We start from the raw sequence: 21,625 nt of genomic DNA on the forward strand, positions 1-21,625 counted from the left end.
CCTGCCATCCTGCAGAGGGTGACACCATTGAAATTATGATTCTGTAGATTTTTACAACTCAAATGACATCTCCCTTACTTTTCTGTCACTAACTTGCCCACAGAATGTGCTTTTAGTATATTGTGCTCCCAGACTATATATAATGTTTAGCACTAAACCCGGACAGCTCACCTGGTCTTAACATGGAGTTGTGGGTGCTCAGCATTTTTGAAAATCAAGCCTTAAATGTAGTCACAAAAATAATTCTGGGAGGCGTCAAATGCAGTTTGTGGTAAAAAGACACATGGACTCAAAAGTGGATGCATTCAAGAACTCTTTACTTGGGCACATACCTGATTTGCATTCACATCTGGTTATATATGTAGTTAAATTGAGCATGTGCAATTTTATGGGTACAACTGAGTGGACCTATTTTAAATAGGCTCATTACCGTACAGCCCAAAGTAGCAGAGCCATAGTTTTATGGTTAAGGAATGGTTTTGTGGCTAAACTAGACAAGTAGGTGTCAGGAGAATTATATTCTATGCCTGGCTCTGACACAGACTTTTGGTATGGTCTAAGATAAAATGCTTATTCTGGTGAATGCTACTTTCCTACCTCCTAGAGATGTTGTAAGAATAAATTCATTAATGTTTGTTAAGTGCTCTGAGACCCTTGGATGGAAAGTGCATTTAAGAGCAAAGTATCAAATTCTAACCCATAGAAAACCCGAGGTTTATATTGAACATAGGCTGGAAAATGTGTTGAACTGAAATTTTTATTTTGTTTCGTGAAAAATGACATTTCAAAATTTTGAATTTTTGAGATCATAAATTTAATTCCACCCCCTTTTCCCTTTTTTCCACTGGGAGCAATAAAATAATCATTGTCAAGATTTCCCTCTCAACACACACTTTCTTCTCTCTTTTTTCATTCTGTAACTTTTCAAAACCAAAAACCAAAATTCAACCAAAACAAAAAAATTCAATTCAAATTCAAATGAAATAAAATTTTCATTATATTTTGTTTTGAAATTTTCTGTTGCAAACTTAAAAGTTCTAACAAAAAAAATTGTGAGTGAATATTTCTTATGGGGATAAAAGAGCTTTTTTGACCAGCTCTAAGTCGTAGCACAATGGGGCCATGATCCTGATTTGGGCCTATCAACACTACCACAACACAAATCTTCTTCATATAGCTGATGTAAAGGTAGAGCAACAACTATAAGTTTACTTTTAGATGGTTAAGCCAGATAATTGTGTCTGGAATATCAGAGTGTATTGCTGTGATGCCTCTTTGTATTTGTGAATCGGGCATTGAATTGTTATATGTTCCCTGGTCTGTTCTGGGTTGCACACCAGAGAGTCTTTAATTTTCCATTTGTGCAGCAAGTATCTGCATCTGCCATGGTTTGTATGGATGTGGTTTGGATTGCCCATGAGCTTAGTGGGAGATCAAAGCCAGGGATCTTCTGTGCCAGGTCTTTCATGGGGTGTCTATTTGTGGCTTCTTGTAAACTCCATTCGGCTTTCCAAGTTTCATCAGGGTTGAAGTTGCATTGTTGAAAGTTAAATACCTGGGTCCAAAAGGGCTTACGCGACTTCAAGCAGTGGTGAGGGTTGTTGTTAAGGTCCTGGTGGATGGGAAGATGTTCATGTTCCATCCATTCACCACGATGGTGCAACCCTTTGGGAATTCCGGAGGATCGTGGGAAATAAACATCTCCACATCCACCAAGACCTTAACAACACAAATAATAAATAATAAGTTGAGGTGAAAGAAGAATACTTCTTGGCCTGGTGCATTGGTACAAAGTAGCTGGGCAGCTATCCCTCTGCCATGGCTACTACCACAACCCATGTTCAGCACCTAACAGGATGGAGCCCTATATGATCAAATCTTTGAAGCTACCAAATCAGTTCTGCAGGGATGCAAAAAAAATGAGTGTGTGTGAGAAAATCAACTTGCCCACACACATCAGAGGACTTGCTTGTGCATTTTTTCACATGCCCATTTGAAACTGTAGGCGAGTTCTCAAGTGATAACTGTGTTTTGATCTTAGTTTTTTGCAAGCCTGTCTAATCTCTCAGAGTTTACTCTGTGTGGCAGCTTTTACAATCTTGGATGATATCTGAGGGGTATCTGTGTGGCACCTGTCACAAGCTGCAAACTGACTGTGTGGAACCTTTTTTACAGTGTGTCAGTTCTAGTACCATGTGATATCTGCAAATGGGCTGTGCCATATAGTATCTCAACTCTGACCTAGAGAAGATGCTGCACAGAACTCAGTTATTTTATAGCTATTTGAATATGTAACGGTGTACTTTGCAGTCCTATCTCACTTTTAGGTAGGCAACTCCATGCTCTAGCTGTCCCTAAGCCTCTGACTCTGAGATGCTGACACTGGAGAACAGGGGCTGGATCTCTCAATATTTACCATTCTGTTCATTTCCTCTAAAGCACCTGAAATTGGCCACAGTTGGAAGACAGGATACTGGGCTAAATGGACCATAGGGCTGACCCAGTAGGGCTGTTCTTATGCTCTTATCAGCTTGGCAGAACTTGATTTTTATTTTATAATTTTGACTGATAATGTTGATGTTTGGTCTTAAATATTTTTTAAATTTTTATCAATTTAATTTTTCACAGTTGTGGAAAGTAATGGTGGTGGTGGGCTCAGACAATTATTTAATGAAAGTTGACACTGAGGTATAAAAAGGTAAAGCTTTATAAGCCATTAAAACACTAACTGTTAGCATCACTAACAGGATCAGCACCTGCCTCTTGCGAACCATCTGCCCCCCCACCCCCGGTCAAGTGTGATCCTGCTGTTTCTTAGTTTTTGGAACAAGGTGGTACCCACCTCTCATGAGCACCCTCCTACCCCAGCCAATGGTTTCTTAAGCAGGTCTTCAGTGACTCAGCCCTCCGGTCGAGTCACACACGCTGTCTCTAGGTGGAACAGAATGAACGAACCCCTTCTGAGGTATACAGTCTTTACCTTGTGCTAAGGCTTCCTTCTTGGAGACACTGTCCTCTATAACAGTCCAACAGGGCCCATCGCAGTACCCTCCATTGGTGTATCCTTTGTGGCAACCTCCCCCCCCCAGGCTCAGTCTTTAACCAGACCGACAGGGCCCATCGCAGTACTCTCCCTTGGTCTGGCTAGGTTCTGGGTTCAGTCCCTGCTCGATCCCTGAAGTCAGCTAAGAGCTCCTTCTTTGTTCTCCCTCCTCCCCCCAGTCTTCAGCAGCCCACCAGGGGCTCAGCCCTGCCTGCACTGAACTGTCCATGGTCCTGCTGCTCTTCCTCCCAGCAAGAAACCTGGTCCTCTCTCGTCCAGCTTCAGGTAGCAACTGACTACTCTGTCTCTGCTGCTTCTTTTTATATGGCCCTCCTCGCCCCTGATTCACCACTCCAGCAGTCTCTCTGATTGGCTGCTTCCCCTACAGCCACTCTAGGCCACCTGGACGACTTCTCCTCTGCTCTTTTCTGGAGCGGAGTCAGATAGGGCCAGCAGGGAGCCTCCGGTCCCAGTCCACCCTGTCACAATCACACATCAAAGTATGCAAAAGCCTGGCCTGGAGTGTCAGCTGCTGGATCTGGAGCCCAGACTGCACTTTGTTCAGCATTACGAACATTTCAGAGTTACGGACAACCTCCATTCCCGAGGTATCCGTAACTCTGAGGTTCTACTGTATGTGTACTTTGAGTTGGCAGCTGAACTTAGAAATTAACAAAAGAACTTCCGGAGAAGATCTGAGATGAATGGGGAGAACATTGCTGGATAAATGGAGAGTTCTACTGCATAACACCACCTATCTTTATATACTGCACGCTAAAAGGCAGCAACACAGTTAATTGGAGTGTGGCTGGAAATGTGAAGGTAAAGGCAGATAACAGCTAGATCCATGGATGGTAAGGAGAGGAATAGATAAAGTTTGTAGTAACACCGCAAGCACACTGCTAAATCGATAGAGGTTGCCACAGAGGTCACTATAGGGAGAGAAGCCAGATGGTGGAGAGTTGTGCAGGGAGAGAAGTAGCAAAATAATTCATCATAACATAAATTATGTAGAAATTAAAATACGTGGGATAATGTTAACTATTTATATACATTTGTGATTAAAATGTATAAAAGTGGCAGATATGTAGAGTATGATAATCGTATGTACTTCTTGATTTATCAAAGTGTCTTTATAAAGTGGCATTCCCTTATTCCTAAATATTTGGTTTTATGGTGCTGATTATGCATTAATTCATCATCTCTGATCAGATTTAGACTGCTAGCAAAAATACCCTGAGGCTTGATAGACACTATTTCATATCTCAAGCAATATCACACCATTTTCAAAATTAGGTCAACAGTGAAACAACAAAGGGATTGACTTCACTGTCCATCTTCCTCTCAAAACACAGCATCAGTTTTGTTAAAGAATGCTAATATACTTATCATTAGCTCAGTTCTGCAGGATGCTGAGCATAGAATGCCATTTGCTTCTATTGACAACTTTCTAGGAAGCACTCAGTATCTTGCAGAGCTGAATCCTCCATATACAGCTCAATAAATTCTTTATCATGCACTTTGGAAGTCAATGAGAGTTTTGTCATTGGTTTCAACAAGTGCAGGATCAGACCTTAATAACAGATGCAAAAGAGAAGGACTTAAGCTGGGGCATTGTTTTTCTACCTTGCTGAACCTCTTTCTCTAGCTATGTGCTTCTGTATTTGTCCAAGGATACCTTCTGCCTCAGAATTCCCATTATTTTTAACAGGTTACCAGGATGTTTGTATACATTCATATGAGATATACATGCCCTTTTAGCTTCTCTCTCTCTCCCTAAATCCTTCCCTTCCTCCCTCCCTCACATTCCCTATTTGGGAGAATGAGGAGCTGTTCATGGGTGATTAAGTTTACTTCTTTGCCCTATGAGTATACTGTGCTAGAATACAGAGTAGCACCTTTATAGCCAGATTTTGTAAAATCCTTCTTATTACAGTCAGTACAAGAATGCTCTTTACAACCCTTATATCTAAAGTTCCAAAGTAATAGGATTAAAATGTCAACACATTGACACTAATCTGTGTATTAACATGTTACCTTGCTCTTGCCAGTTATGTAATAAGCCTATAACACATATTTCTTGGAATTTAGTTCTCATTCCACCCTCCCCATGTTTTCCACAGAAAGTCTTCTGCAGAAAGCATTATAAAGTGTAGTTCTCAACAGTAAATTCGTAAGATAGATACCATTGGTGAATTACTTCTGATAACACTGAGTCAAAATAATTTGTTGAGCTGTTGTTCAATCTCATCCTTTTGTACTTGGCAAAAGAAAGAGGTTTAAAAAAGACCAGCTGCCCTACTTTTTGTTGATAGTGGCTGGCAGGACAGCTCATGAGTTGCTGTGTGTGTGTCAAAGCTGCAGGATTAGATATCTGATACAAAATTTTGGTACTTGAAAACAACAAATGAAAAAGATGTAGTGCAAAGAACATGCCACAGATAATCATTTGCAGCCTCCAAAGAGCTTGCCTATGTCCATAAAAATTAGGGGATACCTGCTGGTGGCAGTCGATCCAGATCCTCAGTTATGCTTATCAGAATTTATGGGGTAACAGCAGACAGCAGGCTAATGTGTTGGAAGCATTAGATATTCTTTATTATGCTGAAGTATGAACAAAGGAAGTTTTAAATTTTTCCCCCAATGATGATGCACTAAATTATGCTGCCTTAGGTTGCGTAGGTTCAGCTTATGTTCTTAACAATGGAAATTGATCAGTTCAATTATAACATAATGGACAACCTCACTTGTCTCGCTGCAGCAGATTGCTCTAGAGGGGATTCTCTCTTTCTTCCTGCTGGGAGGTGGGAGTGCCAACTGTTTCTCCCCTGCCCTCCTGAATTGCCTCAGAAGGGACAAGCCTGGCTGCCTATGGAGAGGGAGGAAGAGCTGCAGGGAGGCAGAGAGGGAGAACGGGAGATGAGGAAGGTTGAAGTTAGAAATGTACTACTCCCCAGCTGGTTTGTCCTCAAATCAAAGAGCTGCAGCAGTGCTGCCAGAGTGTTGTAGCAATGCTTTCATTTACACAGGGGAAGGAGGCCCAGAGGGCATCCGCTGACCTTTCTGCCCCTCATATCCTAAGCTAAATAAACCATGAGACTGAAAGCTGAGGGATGGTGTTACTTTACTGTAAACAGGAAGCACTTGGAAGTTGTTGGTTTTATGGAGAAATAGCTAGTGATTAAATGTCAGACAGGTTTCTCCTTTCAGCCAAATGGAATGAGAAGCTAGGTGGTCAGGTTTATTGTTGGGCTATGTCTGAGTTCTGATGGCAGCAGCACATGGGGGTGAACTACAGTGCAGTTGGTGGGATCCCATTCTGCCCTACACAGGAAGAGAGGATGCTTGCTCTGTTACAGGCATGGGGAAGGTGGGGGGGGTGCTCACATGCTTTCAGGGCCTTTCCCATCACATTTGTTTCCAGAAATATCCCTCCCCCCGGGTCCCTGCTCTGCTTTCCCCCCCGGGTTTGGGGAAACCAAGTGGCTCCCCTCCCTACTTTCCCCTGTTCCATGAAGCAGGATCTCTGCAGAATCCAGGTAGAGAGGTTTCTGTGGAATGTAAAAGAAGAGGAGAGGCAGATTCCCTACTGCTGTGGATGCTAATATGGAGGGTGACACAGTGTGCATCATTTTTATTATAAAATGTTCAATGTTTCACTTTATACCTAGGAGAGAGCTTGTTGATCTAAGATTCAGGTTTAGCAAACCTCAACCCGCTGGAACCACAAGCTTACATCTCAGCTGGGTTGGTCTCCACCCTGCATCCTCAGGCACTATGCCATTTACTTTAAGCCTTTCAGAGGATACATTAAAACCAAGCTTTTGAATAGACATTAAAGATTCCTTGGCATAGTTCAGAAGGCTAGAAGTTTGGCCCATGTTCTTGGCCAAAACTGACCTGTCTCTATTCTCCACCCCCTATACTATGGTCTGATTCAGAGCGCGGTGAAATCAATAGATTCCCATTGACTTCAGTAGGATTTTGATTAGGCCCCTATTGTGCAAAGAACTGTGCACTAGCTAGATGCCCTCCCTGCACTCAGTATGGGTGTTTGTTTTGGTGGCAAGTTATGTGTATACTCTAAAGCACAATTTCTTAATGTTTTTAAAGCTCAATGACTGTATTGGGTTCCTTATAACGTGCAAAATATGCTAATTAAAGAACAAAAATCATCTACTACCTAGGAGACTTTAGAATATAACTAAATGAATGGATACAATATAATGAACAGATATATACTGGGTTTTGGATTAAGGCCATATAATCTGTAAATTATTATTACACAGCAAACATATTTTAACAGGTTTTCTCCTTTATCTTCATCTTTTTACATGAACACTATTGTACATAAAAATATAGGGAACTTTTAAGATCCTTTAACCCATAACCTATCTCTTATGTCTTCCTTTGCTGTGCATGTGCTGGCATTTAAATAAAACAACCCAGGGAGTCTTAAATGCCATTATATGCACATTCATTCCAGTTATTTGTGGGACTGTATAGGTCAACCATCCAAGAAGCTCGATCTTAGTGTTTTGGGATCAGTTACGGCTTCATTGGAGGGTTGAAATTCAATCTTAAATCACTGTTCTGTGACGAATTGGCACTTTAGGTTTTTATTACAATAGTTGGCTTGCTCCTTGTCCGGGCTACTCATGGACTATAACTGCATTTTTATAGTGTCTATTTGGTACAGCTGTAGTAGTCAGGCTTTGGTATATTATACTGGCACATGCAGTGTTCTAGGATGCAAGATCGTTTGATGCAGCTCTCATGTCATTGAGATCAAGGGGCATTAGGAAACAAATAGTAACAGATTCTCTCTTCTGCACTGGTTGGTGTGATTCTAAAATAATTTACTATCAACTTTCTGGTCCTGGTCCTGAAGTCCTGATTTCAGTGGGAGTTTTGCCTGAGCTAAGAGTGAAAGATCCGGCCCAATATGTTGAATGTGCAGAATTTTTTTTTTATAAAAGTCATCATTATAAGGCTGCACTGACATCACCAAGGTAGCTGCAAACTTTTTGAAGTCCACGTAATTCAGAAAATGTCATGCTTTTAAGAACAGCCTTATAGAAAGATCAATATTTTAGAATATATGGCACTTTATTTTGTGTTTGCTTAATAGTATGTAAAGCAGTGCTATAAAAACAGTGAGTATTTATCAAAATATAATGAAAAATACATGTTAAGAATTAGGTTCCTTTCAGTCTCATATAATTATTCTTGCAAAGCCAAACTTTCAAAAGAGCTCAATTCCTGTTTAGACAGCCCAATAAGGCCAGATTGGCATCCAGAAGCTCCCATTATGACATATATGCTGGCTCCAATCGTGGGTGTTGAGGCCTTTGAAAATATGTCTCTTAAGGGTCTGTCATTGGTTTATATTTGCAGCAGGTTATGAATTAAGAGTGTTAACAGTACACAAAAGCATGAAATGACTAGTCTCATAAGAGAAATGATTCACAAAGCATCCTGGTAGCCACAGAGAAAGAAAACGTATTTGCTGAAACTTGCACTGCTATAATATATGCAGAAATATCTCTCCTTTATAATATCTGTTTATTAAAAGAACATGGGTAATACCGTAAATAAGTGTCTGGTTAGATGTTGGCATGAATGTAATTTTCTCTAGACAAAGCTTGATACCGTGTTGTGGGTTTTTTTTAATAACTGAATATTTAAGCTCTAAGTGCATATTACTTTCTAGCTCTGTACCTCTTTCTTAGGTTATTATGTTCTCAAATAATTGTTTCTGTGAATGAAATAACCTAAATAACAAACATTGTGAGGTAATGATGAGATGCGGTATGCTAATTTTCCAGGTCTTCCTAATGAGGTCCATATTTATTTCACCATAAGTACAATATTTGTAACATCTTTAGCACACATATAGTATATACTGTAACATTATGGCTGTACCTACTTCCTTCAACAATTATTTCAGAGAAGAGGTTGGAAGATGGACCATTGCCCAATTCCTGAGATTTCCCCTAAGAGAGCTTTGCTAGTTGAGCTCTGAGCAAAAAGCATTATATTAGAATCACAGAATCTCTTTTAAAAAAACTAATACATTTATTGTATTATATCTGCTTTTTTCTTTCACTGTTTCTGTGTTCTGGCCTCCACTAACCTTTGTCATTGCTCTTTGTACCAAGTTCTTTCAGCAAGAATGTCATGTATTTCTTTTGTATTATATGTTACCCACAGTCCCTTACACCCACTCAAGTGACAGCCAATTACCCATTTGACCGGCAGTGCAAAGTCACTTTTGATATGATACTACCAGTTTCCTTTTCTTTAACAATAACTTGTCCGAAGACGAGTGATTTTTCTTGTGTCCAGTGCAGCTGAACTTACTGCAAACAATAGCGATTTAGTTAGAACCACATAATGCTCTCTGAATCTCAATAACCTTCATGCCACATTATTTAATGATTTTGTTTAGTTGGTTATTATAAGGGACAGACCTTTTCAAAATCACCCAGAAGTTAATACTTCACTTGGACAAGCTAGTTTAGCAGTCAGACCATTCAACTACCACTGAATATCCTATTGGAGTTTCTCATACTTTGGATCCAAATGTTCTTTACTCCATCTATACTTCACATTGTCCTGTATACTGTGCGTCTCATCAAAGTCAAGCACACTAGTAACATTCTAAAGGTGAAGTAGGAGAATAGAATATGTACTCAAAACGTGTTTTGCACTTCCTTTGACATTGCTCAGTCTCTGACTCAACTAATTTTTGTTGTATCTCTGGCTTTGGTTGTTTGCGCTGCATTTTAAGGATTCTGAATTTTAAATATTGGATAAGCCAAACATTTTTTACTCGGTTACAGCAGCTTTAAACAAGAAAAAGGTGGCTCTGGCACTGTAACCTAAACATTTAGCTTCACTAGTGCACTAGCACAGAGGGGGAAGCAGCAGAGCAAACACTGTTGTGAATGCTCTGTGGTTCTGAGAGGCAAAAGGCTAACATAGAAAGTAGATGGGATCTTCCATCAATGTCTGCAACCCAGCAATCACAGGAAATGAATAACACGGAGTACATATCATACATTTCCCCTTTGTTGATGGCCTTATTACCAGATTGGTCTGCCATGGTGGAACTCAGGTTTGAATTACAAGGGGGCCAGGTGAACTGCATGGGATTTTATTTTAGCTCTGATGGCTGCAGAATACAGTACTGCCTAAAAGCGGGTTGAGCATGAATCTTGTAAGACTCCCCTTTTCTAGTGAGCCATGTGTGATAACAAGTTGTGAGCATCCGCCCTTGTGGCAGGATCTGGTAGTTCTTAAATGACAGAGTAAATCTAGAGGGAGAAAGGGAAGCAGATAGTTTTGTTGCTGTTTCTGGAAAAAACTATTTTTTTACAACCACTGGCATTCAAGTAGTACAAGGAGTAGTGCCTTAGAAAAACCCATGTTACTAATAATTATTAATAATAATCATCATCATCATCATCCAATACTGATTCTCATTCTCTCCATTCTATTGTTTTAGACAAGTTCCAGAATTGTACCTGAAATTTAAACTCTCTGGCCTGTACTTTCATGCGGGAGGGCTGTTCATTTGTTTTTTATTTTGTTTTGTTATGTTTTGTTTTGTTTTAAGACTGGGGAACCATAAAACATAGCTGAGAAAGGTCATAGATTTTGAATATTTTAATGGAGTCTTACAACTATTTTTATTTCAAAAAAGCTTTTGACACCACATGTCGATGTAGTTGTAATTAATTAACTTTACTCTTTCTTGGTAGATTTTGAGTAGGGTGCATAGATTGCTGCTGAAAGCAAGCATCCTAGAAATAAAATGTATACATTGTTAAATATTATGCATTGTTTCTACATAAACAGCTAAGTGGTTTTGTAATTTCAAATACAGAAAAGATAATACATTTCCAGTATTATAAACCCAATAATGTGCAATACATCAGGGCCACAGATGTTTTTAAATAGTGCCATTTTAGTTTGGTATTATGAAAGTAAACATTTTATTGTAAGGCTTTATGAAGTATCCTTCTTTAAATTCAAAATCTTTCAGTTTGGCACTTTCCATTCTGAAGGGTGTAGAACTTGTAATAACTGGTCTCAAACTAGTGTGCCCTTTATAATAAGGGTCTTCTCTTTATAATGTAAAATTGAGTGTTATCCCTGAGATTGAGGACAGAAAAGGAAATTGAATTTTCACACTCATTTTGAAAAGTTGACTTCCTAAGTCTGCTGTGGTGGCTCATCACCCAGACAAGCTCCGATTTGTATTTGGAAAGTATAATAGGACTGAACAATTATTGGAGGACTGTGCTCCATAGGGGGTTAGCTGTTGGTGCTTACAGTCAGGCATGTGGTCTGATTACATTTTGTAGTTCTCATATAGCCTTCCTTACTGCTGTCTGACCCCTTATTTTGCATCATCATAAGCAAGATATGTGGTTACTGAAAATTCCTCCCCACTCACATTGCAAGTGAAGTAAGGTTTCTCTGAGGTGGTTCATCTCATCAAACCAAGCAAGACTCTGAATTAATATAAACCCAATCTCTTTCTGGTTTTCAACACAGAAAATGGAATGGGTTTGGCAAAGGCCAGAGGAAAATGACTGAGCACTATTGAGCAATATTATTGCAGCACAGGTTTGCAGCCAATCAGTACCCTTTCAGTGCACTTTGTAGGAAGACGGATACAGGAAAAGGTAAGACAGACTTAATGAAACATAGAAGAAAAAATCCAGTCAAAAATAGGACTCATTTTTATTAATAGATTTTGTATAATCCCACTACGATGTCCTGCTGCTAGTCCCTCTGATATCTCCATTCACTGCAGTAGTGCCCTTTTCATCAGAGGAGTGGACCTTCCATCCTTATAACTACTATAATGGAACACTGGTAACTAAAGAACACAAAGATTTGCATAAAGCAACAGAGAGTCCTGTGGCACCTTTAAGACTAACAGAAGTATTGGGAGCATAAGCTTTTGTGGGTAAGAACCTCACTTCTTCAGATGCAAGATTTGCATAGTCATTCACAAACACAGCAGGTGGGAAATGTAGTTTATCATCTGTGAATTTTTGAAGAAAGTATTTTTTAAGTTTTCATCAATATTTTTTCACTAACTTTTTTTCTGGTTTTCATTACCTGAGAACTGAAAAATTTTGGTTTTCAAAAAATGAACACCACAAAGTTTTTCTTTTTGATTGCCAAAAACTGGAAAAAAAAATCAGGGTTTTGTCATTTCAGATTTTTGATGAAAGCAGAAAGCCTATTTAGCAAAAGGGCATTTATCAGCAAAAATATTTTGGTGACTTGTCAACTAGCTTATAAGCATATGGCTCCAAATTCCTCCTTATAACTTTTCTTTACCTACCAGTCCTTACTACCCGGCATGGATTAGGTTGATGGTCACCTGTGACCACTGAAACTACTACTTATGCAAACCCACTTGTTCCTACTGTTACCATATCCTCGCACTTGCTTCCCCCCCATTTGTCTGCCTATTCACATGTACCTTATTGTTTAAATTCAAGCTGTGAGCTTTCTGGAGCAGGGATTGTCTGGATGAGTTGCTTGTATTGTATTTAAAGGTTTAATCTCTGTTTGGGAATTACTTTAGGTGCTACCACAATAAAAATTATAATAGTAGCTACTGTATCTTTTTTAGTGCACTTGGTGCATTTGCACTAGAAATGCTGTCCTTCTGTTACCATTAGTGTTGTTATTGTTATTAGTTATTTGTTTTAGGTAATGCCCACAGTGTGCTATGGAGTTTCCAAATGCACAAAGAAGGTTTTATAACCTAGAAGAGGGTAGATTTTTGAAACAGCACAATAGTACTACCCATCCCTTTCCTCTCAAGCTTTCTGTAGATCTTCACCAGTAATGCATTCTATGGTTTTCAGGGATAGTAACAAATAATTTAATGAATAGGAGAAAACAGCCCAACAAATGATGGTCAGGTGAGTTGCTATGTTCAGGAATTTGGCCTTTACACTTCTATGGCTAATAGGAGGCAACTAAGTGAGGAGAATAGATACAGAGTTTAAAGCAGATAGAACCAGGAGGCGTTCACACCCCAACAGCCAAGCAGAATAGGGAGTTATAGGAGTCAGTTGCTCCCCACATGCCAAGCTAAAGAGATGGGTGGGAGTTCTCCATCTGGCTTACTAGAGAAGGGAATTCTACATGCCCTTCCTGCTCCCTCTTCTTACCAATCTATTGTGAGTGTAATTGTCACCTATCCATATTGAGCCAGTTGCTCAGTGGATGTAAGTCCCATGTGGCTCTATTGACTTTAAAGGCACACAACAATCACACCAGCTGAGGATCCAACCTTTAATCATTTAATTATTTTAGATGTAACATATTAACCAAGCTGTATATAGAGGCCCAGATCCACAAAGGTGCTTAGGTAACTAAGTCCACGTTTTAGGCATCATTGCAATCCACAAACTCTGCTCAGCTGCTGCCTAACCTGTAGGAGCCTAAAGTTACTTGGCACCTACATTTTCACTGAAAAAGTTTCCTAGGCACCTAACTTTTCTGCCTATGAGCAAGTGCACTGCTGCCACACTCTAGGCATCTGGATGCCTATCTCCTGCCTAACTCCCAATGCTTCCATGAACCAGGGAAAGATAGGGGGAGGAGCACCTATCTCATCCATAGGGCTCAATCCAGTAGGTGTGTTCAGAGGCTGCCTGCTGGCTCAGGTCCTATTCAAAATCTGGCCAGAGAAGGAGTGGTGTTGCCACCCGTCTTATAATGAATAACCCATGGGGTTGGAGCACTCATGTGGGATGTAGGAGACCAGCTTTCAATTCCCCCTTCTGCTTCCTGGTGAGAGAGGATTTGAATAGGGATCTCCTATACCTCTAAGGAGCATGCTTTAACCAACGAGCTATGAAATGTTCTGATGTGGGGGCTCCCTCAATCTCTTATAGGGTGACCAGACAGCAAATGTGAAAAATTGGGATGGGGGTGGGGTGTAATAGGAGGCTATATAAGAAAAAGACCCAAAAATCAGGAACTGTCCCTATAAAATTGGGGACATCTGTTCACCCTAATCTCTTACTGAAACTGTTCCACTTTGGAGAAATACTTAGTCATTGGAGCAGAGTGATTGGACTCTGGGTCTTCTAATCATCAGACTATAGAGTCATTATTTCTCCATTATTTCTCTGAAGTGAAACAGCTTCTACAGGTAAGAATTAGGAAGCCCCCACATCAGATTGTCCCATAGCTCAGTGGCTAGAGCACTCTCCTGAGAGCTGTGGGTGATGCCTATTCAGATTTTTCTCCCTCTGAGCCAGGGAGGCGGGGGGGGGGGGGAATTGAACCTGGGTGTCTCATATCCTGGCTGAGTGCTCTGACCGGAGGGCTAAAAGTTAAAGTGGTCACCTCCTCTTCCAGCCATTTTGTGCAAAGTGAGGCAGGCACCTAACTTTCTCACAAGAAATGGCTTATGCACCTAAGCTGCCTGATTCCAGGAGAAGAATTCCTGGTTGGGGATCTCTAGCAGAAATAGAGGCCTCTCTGCAGCCTCCCGGACTTAGGAGCCTATCTCTATGATCTTCCAGTGGCTAGTGTAGACAGTTCCCAAACTAGTATGCTAGCTTTTGTGGATTGCATTCTTAGGCCCCTCTCTTTCCCCATTCATTACATAGGAAACTTAGGCACCTAACTGAGGCATTATGGATTACAGTATTGTTCCTGAGTATAACCTAAAAGTTATGCTCAGTGTGGCAGCACCTAAGTTCCTTTGTGGATCCAGGCCAGAAAGATGAGATCTTCCTAACAGGTACAACTGGCTGAATTTTAAAGAGAACGGGCCAGATTCACTCTCAGCTAAACATGTTCCAAGCCTATAAATGAATACGGTCCATTATGTGTAAAATAAAATGTTTTAACTAAATGATATACCCACATGTGATACTGATTTGGTTGGTATTCATAGGGCTGTACACCCTCCATCTGCCTAAGTATCAATATTTTAAGTGCATATTTTGGTAAATTTTAGGGTATGTAACAATATAAATAAAATCATGTGTAACAAATTCTGGCATGCATAGAAATTCCGTCATGGGATTTTGTTTAAATGCTCAAAAATGTTTTGCTACATCTGGAAAAATATTGAACCAGATTTAACCCTCAACAAGTGCATTGCCAGAAAAGCTGATTTTAGTATCTTTACAGCAATTTTTGGACTGTCAAGAGTGAGTGCTGGAAAGTCAAAATACTAACATTGCTGCAAAGGTGTTTAAAAACTGTATTCGCAAAGGAGGGGGCGAGGGGGAGGTTTCTAGTCCAGACTTTTTGCTAGCAAAGATCATGGTTTTAAATGTATAGTAGCATCTGGATGGCCCAGTCTTGATATGGATGCCATTGGGTTCTACAAAAATATAGGGTGAAATTCTATACTGCTCCTGTAAGAGGCACAGCACAGAACTTGCAGCCTGTGAGGAGGGGAGGTGAGGAGGGGAGATAAGGTAGTATGCCGAAGTGATCTCTGGCATAACTTAGATAGCCCTGAAGGGCTAACAGTGTTACATCAATTTGTTCCCAGCTGCCTCTGGGCAACAGTGCTGCCCACAGCCTCCACAGCACTACATGCTGTGGCCCTGCCACTACCACAGCCTTCCTGTCCCGTATGCCAGGGCTTGAGACGAGGTCCTTGGAGCACAGCCAGCTTCCTCAGTTCCTATACCAGGGAAATTCTCCCCTAGCTGGTTTTGGGGCTTTTAGAGCCAATCTGCGCTGCTCTGACCTTTTTACACAGTGTAAATAGGCCAAAGAGTGGGTAAGAATCTCACCCATAGCGAGAGACCAAGCATCTTACAATATAATTAAGACTAGATGCAACAAAATGAAGGAAATAGGGGAGGGAGGATGATGATAACCGTGAGGGAAATGCGATGACATTATCTATACTGATAGCTGTTTGAAACAATTTTTGTATTTAAGTAAATAAATATCATCAAACGTTGCTCCCAGCAGACCAGGACAAATTAATTCTGGATGAGAATTTACCAGTCTTTGTTTATCTGCTAAGCTGTGAGACAATACTGAAACCAGCCAGGGGGCAATGTAACTAGAAATATTTTTATGTGCCCCATCATTAAAATAATTGGTATATGAGTTAAGCAAAAATATTCAGTTATCAGTCCAGCACCCAGAATTGCAACTTCCACAGAACTCCAATCAAAGTCAATCTGGTAGAGTCTGATGCAATGACATAAAAATAACAAATATTCTGACTAACCCCAAATTAAACTGTTAATATCTTGTTATGTGTTTCCTTACAGCTGGCTGCATTAGAGAGGCAGATCTTTGACTTTCTTGGCTTCCAGTGGGCTCCCATTCTTGGCAATTTTCTACAAATAATAATTGTCATATTGGGTTTGTTTGGAACCATCCAATTTAGGCCTCGATACATAGTTGTGGTAAGTCTCTCTTATTGACTTTGTGTTCATAGTAGGCTTTAAAACAGGAGTCGGCAACGTTTCAGAAGTGGTGTGCCGAGTCTTCAGTTACTCATTCTAATTTAAGGTTTCGCGTGCCAGTAATACATTGCAACATTTTTAGAAGGTCTCTTTCTGTAAGTCTATAATATATAACTAAAGTATTGTTGTATGTAAAGTAAATAAGGTTTTTAAAATGTTTAAGAAGCTTCATTTAAAATTAAATTAAAATGCAGAGCCCCCTGGACCAGTGGCCAGGACCTGGGCAGTGTGAGTGCCACTGAAAATCAGCTCATGTGCTGCCTTTGACACGCGTGCCATAGGTTGCCTACTCCTGCTTTAAAACCTCTTAAATTACAAAACATATATTTTATGCTTGAAAACATATGAATGATCCTTTCTGCATTATCTTTTAAGGTCTCCAGTTATCCATCGTTTTGAAACTTATGGCCCAGTAAATGAGATCTGGTTTTGAGGTATAGAAAATTATCCAGGGCAGTAGGTTTCAGAGTGGTAGCCGTGTTAGTCTGTATCAGCAAAAACAACGAAGAGTCCTTCTGGTACCTTAGAGACTAACAAATTTATGTGGGCATAAGCTTTCGTGGGCTAAAACCCACTTCACCTGATGAATGAATGAATGAATGAATGAATGAATGAAATGTCTACTGGGGAAAATCATTAGACAAATGCTTTAAAAGCTTCCGTTTTTTCTAATCAACTGTTGATTCCTGTAATGTTGTGGGGTTTTTTTGTTTTGTTGTTGTTTTTTTTAAGAAGTAAGTGGTCTCCCCTGAGAAAAAACTGGTCTGAATGTAACATCTGATGAACTGGGTTTTAGCCCACTAAAGCTTATGACAGTGGTTCCCAAACTTTAACAACCTGTGAACCCCTTTCACTAAAATGTCAAGTCTCGTGAACCCCCTCCTAAAAAATGAATATTTCCAGGGATTTTCTCCTTTACCTGAGTATAAATTATAAAAGCAGTGAACTTGGAAATATAAAATTTGTTTTTAGACAATCTTATTATACACTATTTATTATTAATTATTATTTATCATTACAGTATTTTTATTACACTATGAAAACGGCAACACTCTTCCAAGATCTCACTTTCGTAGCTTGTATCACTTTGAATAAGCCTGTTATAAGACAAGGCTCCTATGTTTCATCAAGGAGTATCAGATGTGAAACAACATGAAGGTATTTCAGAAGTCAACTCAAAGAGTTTCTCCTACACAAGCATTCAGTCCAGGCAAACAACGCATGTTACAACAAAGCTTAAACTTGTTCTTCATAATAATTTTAAAAACAATACTAGCTGCCTATTTAATTTTAAAAACAGCAAAAAATATCCACCACTCTTTCCATTTCTTATAAAGAGTCTTGAAGTTTAAATCTCCTCAGTGTGATAGGAAGAACATGCATCCGAAGAAGTGGGCTATAGTCCACGAAAGCTTATGCTCTAATAAATTTGTTAGTCTCTAAGGTGCCACAAGTCCTCCTGTTCTTCTTTTTGCGGATACAGACTAACACGGCTGCTACTCTGAAACCTTTCAGTGTGATAGATATGCTTGCTTTGATCTTCTTAGCTCTTGGAAGTCCAGAGGCTCCGTGCTGCTGGCCCCGTGTTGCCCGGGGTCCCTAGGGACAGCTCTCTCCGCCATTAGGGAATTTTTTCCCGAGAACCCCCTGTAACATTTCGTGAACCCGCAGGAGTTCAAAAAACCCAGTTTGGGAACCACTGGCTTATGTTAGTCTGTAAGGTGCCACAAGGATTCCTCGTTGCTTTATCCAGGATAGTTAACCTGTAGAACTTATTGCCAAAGATATAATTAGGCTTGGCAGAATTCAATTCTTTTTTTTTTTATAATTTCAAAGGATAATATCTATGTTTATTTTTAAGCATTTTGTTTTTTATTGATTAAAATGTTCACCGTTATGCAAAATATGGGGTTTAAGCATTTATTTAATTTTTTGCAGTTACAGGAAATTATGCATGGGCAGACTATGGGGGAGTGAGACAACAATTATTTAATAACAGTAGACATTGAGATTAAAAAAGGTAAAGCATTATAGCCATTGACAATTTGTGTTTTAACATCACATGTCAAAATATCCAAAGTAAATATCCTTAAATCAGACTCTAATAAGTTCTCAGGCAGCACTTTTCTTTCTTTGCCTACCTGTACATTTTGATTATTATTGATGGACGTATTTTTTCATTGGTCTGTGCATTTATGGTGGAATTGACGTTTACCAACATTTACTAATCAATATCTAATCCTTCCATGCCTAAACACAATTAAGGCCAACATCTTCATAGGATTCAAAAAAGGGATTAAACATTTATATGGATAATGAGAATATCCACAGTTAGACTAGACAGAAAAAAAAACTGAGGGATATAAATTGTCATACTTTTAACCATAAGCCAACCTGTAACTGACAGGAATTGGGGGGGAAAAAGTATTTATGGGCTAGTTATTCCACAACTGTCCAATATATAGTTTCACCTTTCTGTTAAACAACTAGTACTGATGACTCTTGGATCCAAGATATTAGACTAGATGCACCTCTGGTCTGATGCAGTAGGCCAATTCCTGCATTCCTGTGATCATAGAGAACACTGACTCCTGAGATGACTTTCTTCCAGTTGTCTCTAACTTTGCCAATAGCTGTTATATATTATGGGTCTGATCCTAAACTGGTATAAATTGTCACCAAGGACCTGCCTCTGATGTACGTAACTTGAAGTCAGATATATTACCTCTGAGAAACATACATTCTCAATCCAGCCAAGAATCAAAAATTCCAATGCCACTTAAAAAACTACTTCCCCTCAAATACTACTGCCCTCACCCCATTGGAAAGGTTGAATATTATCTTTTTTTTAACCTGGCAGCACATGGAATCGCTCAGTACTGTTGTTAGCAAGGGATTTTGAGATGTAAAAATAGCTTTTCTCACAAAAGAATGAAAAAAATGTCTACTGGGAAAAACCATTAGTCAAATGCTTTAAAAGCTTCCGTTTTTTCTAATCAACTGTTGATTCCTGTAATTTTGTGTTATTTCTAAAAAAAAAAAAAAAAAAAAAAAAGTGGCCTCCCCTGCGAAAAAAGTGGTCTGACTGTAACATTGAGGTTCTTTGTACTCACTTTCGTTAAACTTCATGAACATTTATAAAGAATTTAGAAGGGAGTGATAAAAGTAATAGTCTGCACTTTTATCTAACACCTTCCGTTGGAGAATGGAGCTTTACAGAGGTGAATGCATTACTCTCCCATTATTTTGCCCATTTCAGATGTGAGAAAACTGAGGCACACAGAGATGAAGGGTATGTCTACACTTGGAGCTGGTCGGGGGGTGAGTCCCAGCTCGAGGAGACACTTACGTTGGCTCAGTGAGAGCTAGTGCACTAAGAATAGTAGCATAGCCACAGTAGCACGGTCGGTGGCTCAGGCTAGCCATGCATATTCATGCCCATCGGCTCCCATCGGCTGTACTCAGGGCAGCTGAGCTAGCCCCTCTTGCCACTCGCCACTGCCGGTGCTACTGAGACTACACTACTATTTTTAGCGTGCTGGCTTGATGAAAGCTAGAGCGAGTATGTCTCCTCGAGCTGGGAATCACACCCCCAGCCCTAAGTGTAGACATACCCATAGTGTCTTGCTCAAAGTTACACAACAAGTCTGGGGCAGAGGTAGAAATAATCTCAGATCTCCTGATCCTCCAGTCCCAGCACTAACCATGCATCTTCCCCTGTTAAAACTCTTTCATTTTGTTCAGCATAAAAGATGAAACACAGCACATTAACCAACTGTTTCTTTATATTATTTTTAGTGTAAAAGTACATTTTAAAGGTAACACTTCTAAAAAAAGTTGTTTTATAATTAGAGATGCAAAACTCCATAAATAAAAAGGTTTGCGTCCTTGCTCTGTCTGATTCATATAAAGGACTGGAACCTGGGTCTCCAACAATCCAGAAGAGCGCTGGACTATTGGCTAGTGGGGCTCTCTTACTCTCCCCTGTTGGAGCTGGTCTACTTGGTGCAATAATTAAATATTCAGTAGGCCAGCAAGAAACTGATTCTATAGCCTGATGGTAGGACATTTATCTGGGATGTGGATGATACAGGGTCAAGTCCCTGGCACACAGCAAGGTCTTGGATCAGTGTCTCCCATATGCTAGAGTGATTGGCTGTGCTGGGATGAGCTGTTCTCTGTCTCTTTGGATTTGACCGGAAATTCCATTCTAAACCTGAAAAACATACCCAACAAAAGTGTAGTCAAAATGGATACATTTCAGTGAATATTTCCCGTTTTGATGAATCAGCATTTTTGACAAAAAGCTGTTGTGACAAAAAAATCCTGCCCTGCTCTACCCATAAAGCAGTTTGTTTGGACTGTCATTGTCTGTGTGCACTCTGGTATTACTTAATTTATTTACTCAGTCTTTACTAAGACAAAACTCCCAATGAAGTGACAGGCTCAGATCCTCAAGTCCTACCTAGCCTCCTCCCTGTGCTTCCTGGGGCTTTGCCATTTGCAGCTGTCCCCAGATTCCTCAAAGGGATCCACATTATGGAAGCATGCAGTCAGTTACTGCATGCTTCAGGCTTGTTCATATAGCTCCGGGCTGTATTAACTTGTGATATGTTCCACTGTGAGCTAGGCAAGAGACAGTGAAGGAGTCCAGCCCAAGGGATGATGAGGTTGCCTGCCAGATTCTGAGATCTGATTATATCACAGTCCAAGACCATAGGGGTAAAAATGAAGTTTGCTGACAAGCAGACCGATTATTGGCAACTCAAAATCTGTTTACTGCAAATATATAATAAGGGTCTGATTTTCAAAGATATCTAGGTGCTTAAAGATGTAGCTAAAGACCTACTGGGATTTTCTAAAGGGAGTTAACCACCTAACTCACTTAGGCACTTCTGAAAATCCCACTAGGAATTCAACTGCATCTTTAGGCACTTTAATGCCTTTGAAAATCTGTCCCTAAGTCCCTTAGTGATAGGTATTACACATTAGAACAAGGACTCAACTCAACTGACTTAACAGAGGAAATATATTGAATCAGGCTTTCAGAGTCATCTTCTCTAATTGACTCAAATCCAGGAGCTGA

General features: G+C 39.9%; 1 protein-coding gene across 6 annotated transcripts in view; it reads left to right on the top strand.

The window, feature by feature from the left end:
• NKAIN3 (sodium/potassium transporting ATPase interacting 3) overlaps window positions 1-21,625 on the top strand; it is a 512,275-nt gene that overhangs the window by 215,602 nt on the left and 275,048 nt on the right. For all 6 annotated transcript variants that reach the window (XM_042845586.2, XM_065585639.1, XM_065585640.1 and 3 more), the window contains exon 2: window positions 16,342-16,479. In XM_042845586.2, the coding sequence (XP_042701520.1) occupies window positions 16,342-16,479 (138 nt within the window). The remainder of the gene's footprint in view (window positions 1-16,341; window positions 16,480-21,625) is intronic.

The sequence above is a fragment of the Chrysemys picta genome, chromosome 2 (genome assembly GCF_011386835.1).
Source record: "Chrysemys picta bellii isolate R12L10 chromosome 2, ASM1138683v2, whole genome shotgun sequence".
Lineage (NCBI taxonomy): Eukaryota > Metazoa > Chordata > Testudines > Emydidae > Chrysemys > Chrysemys picta.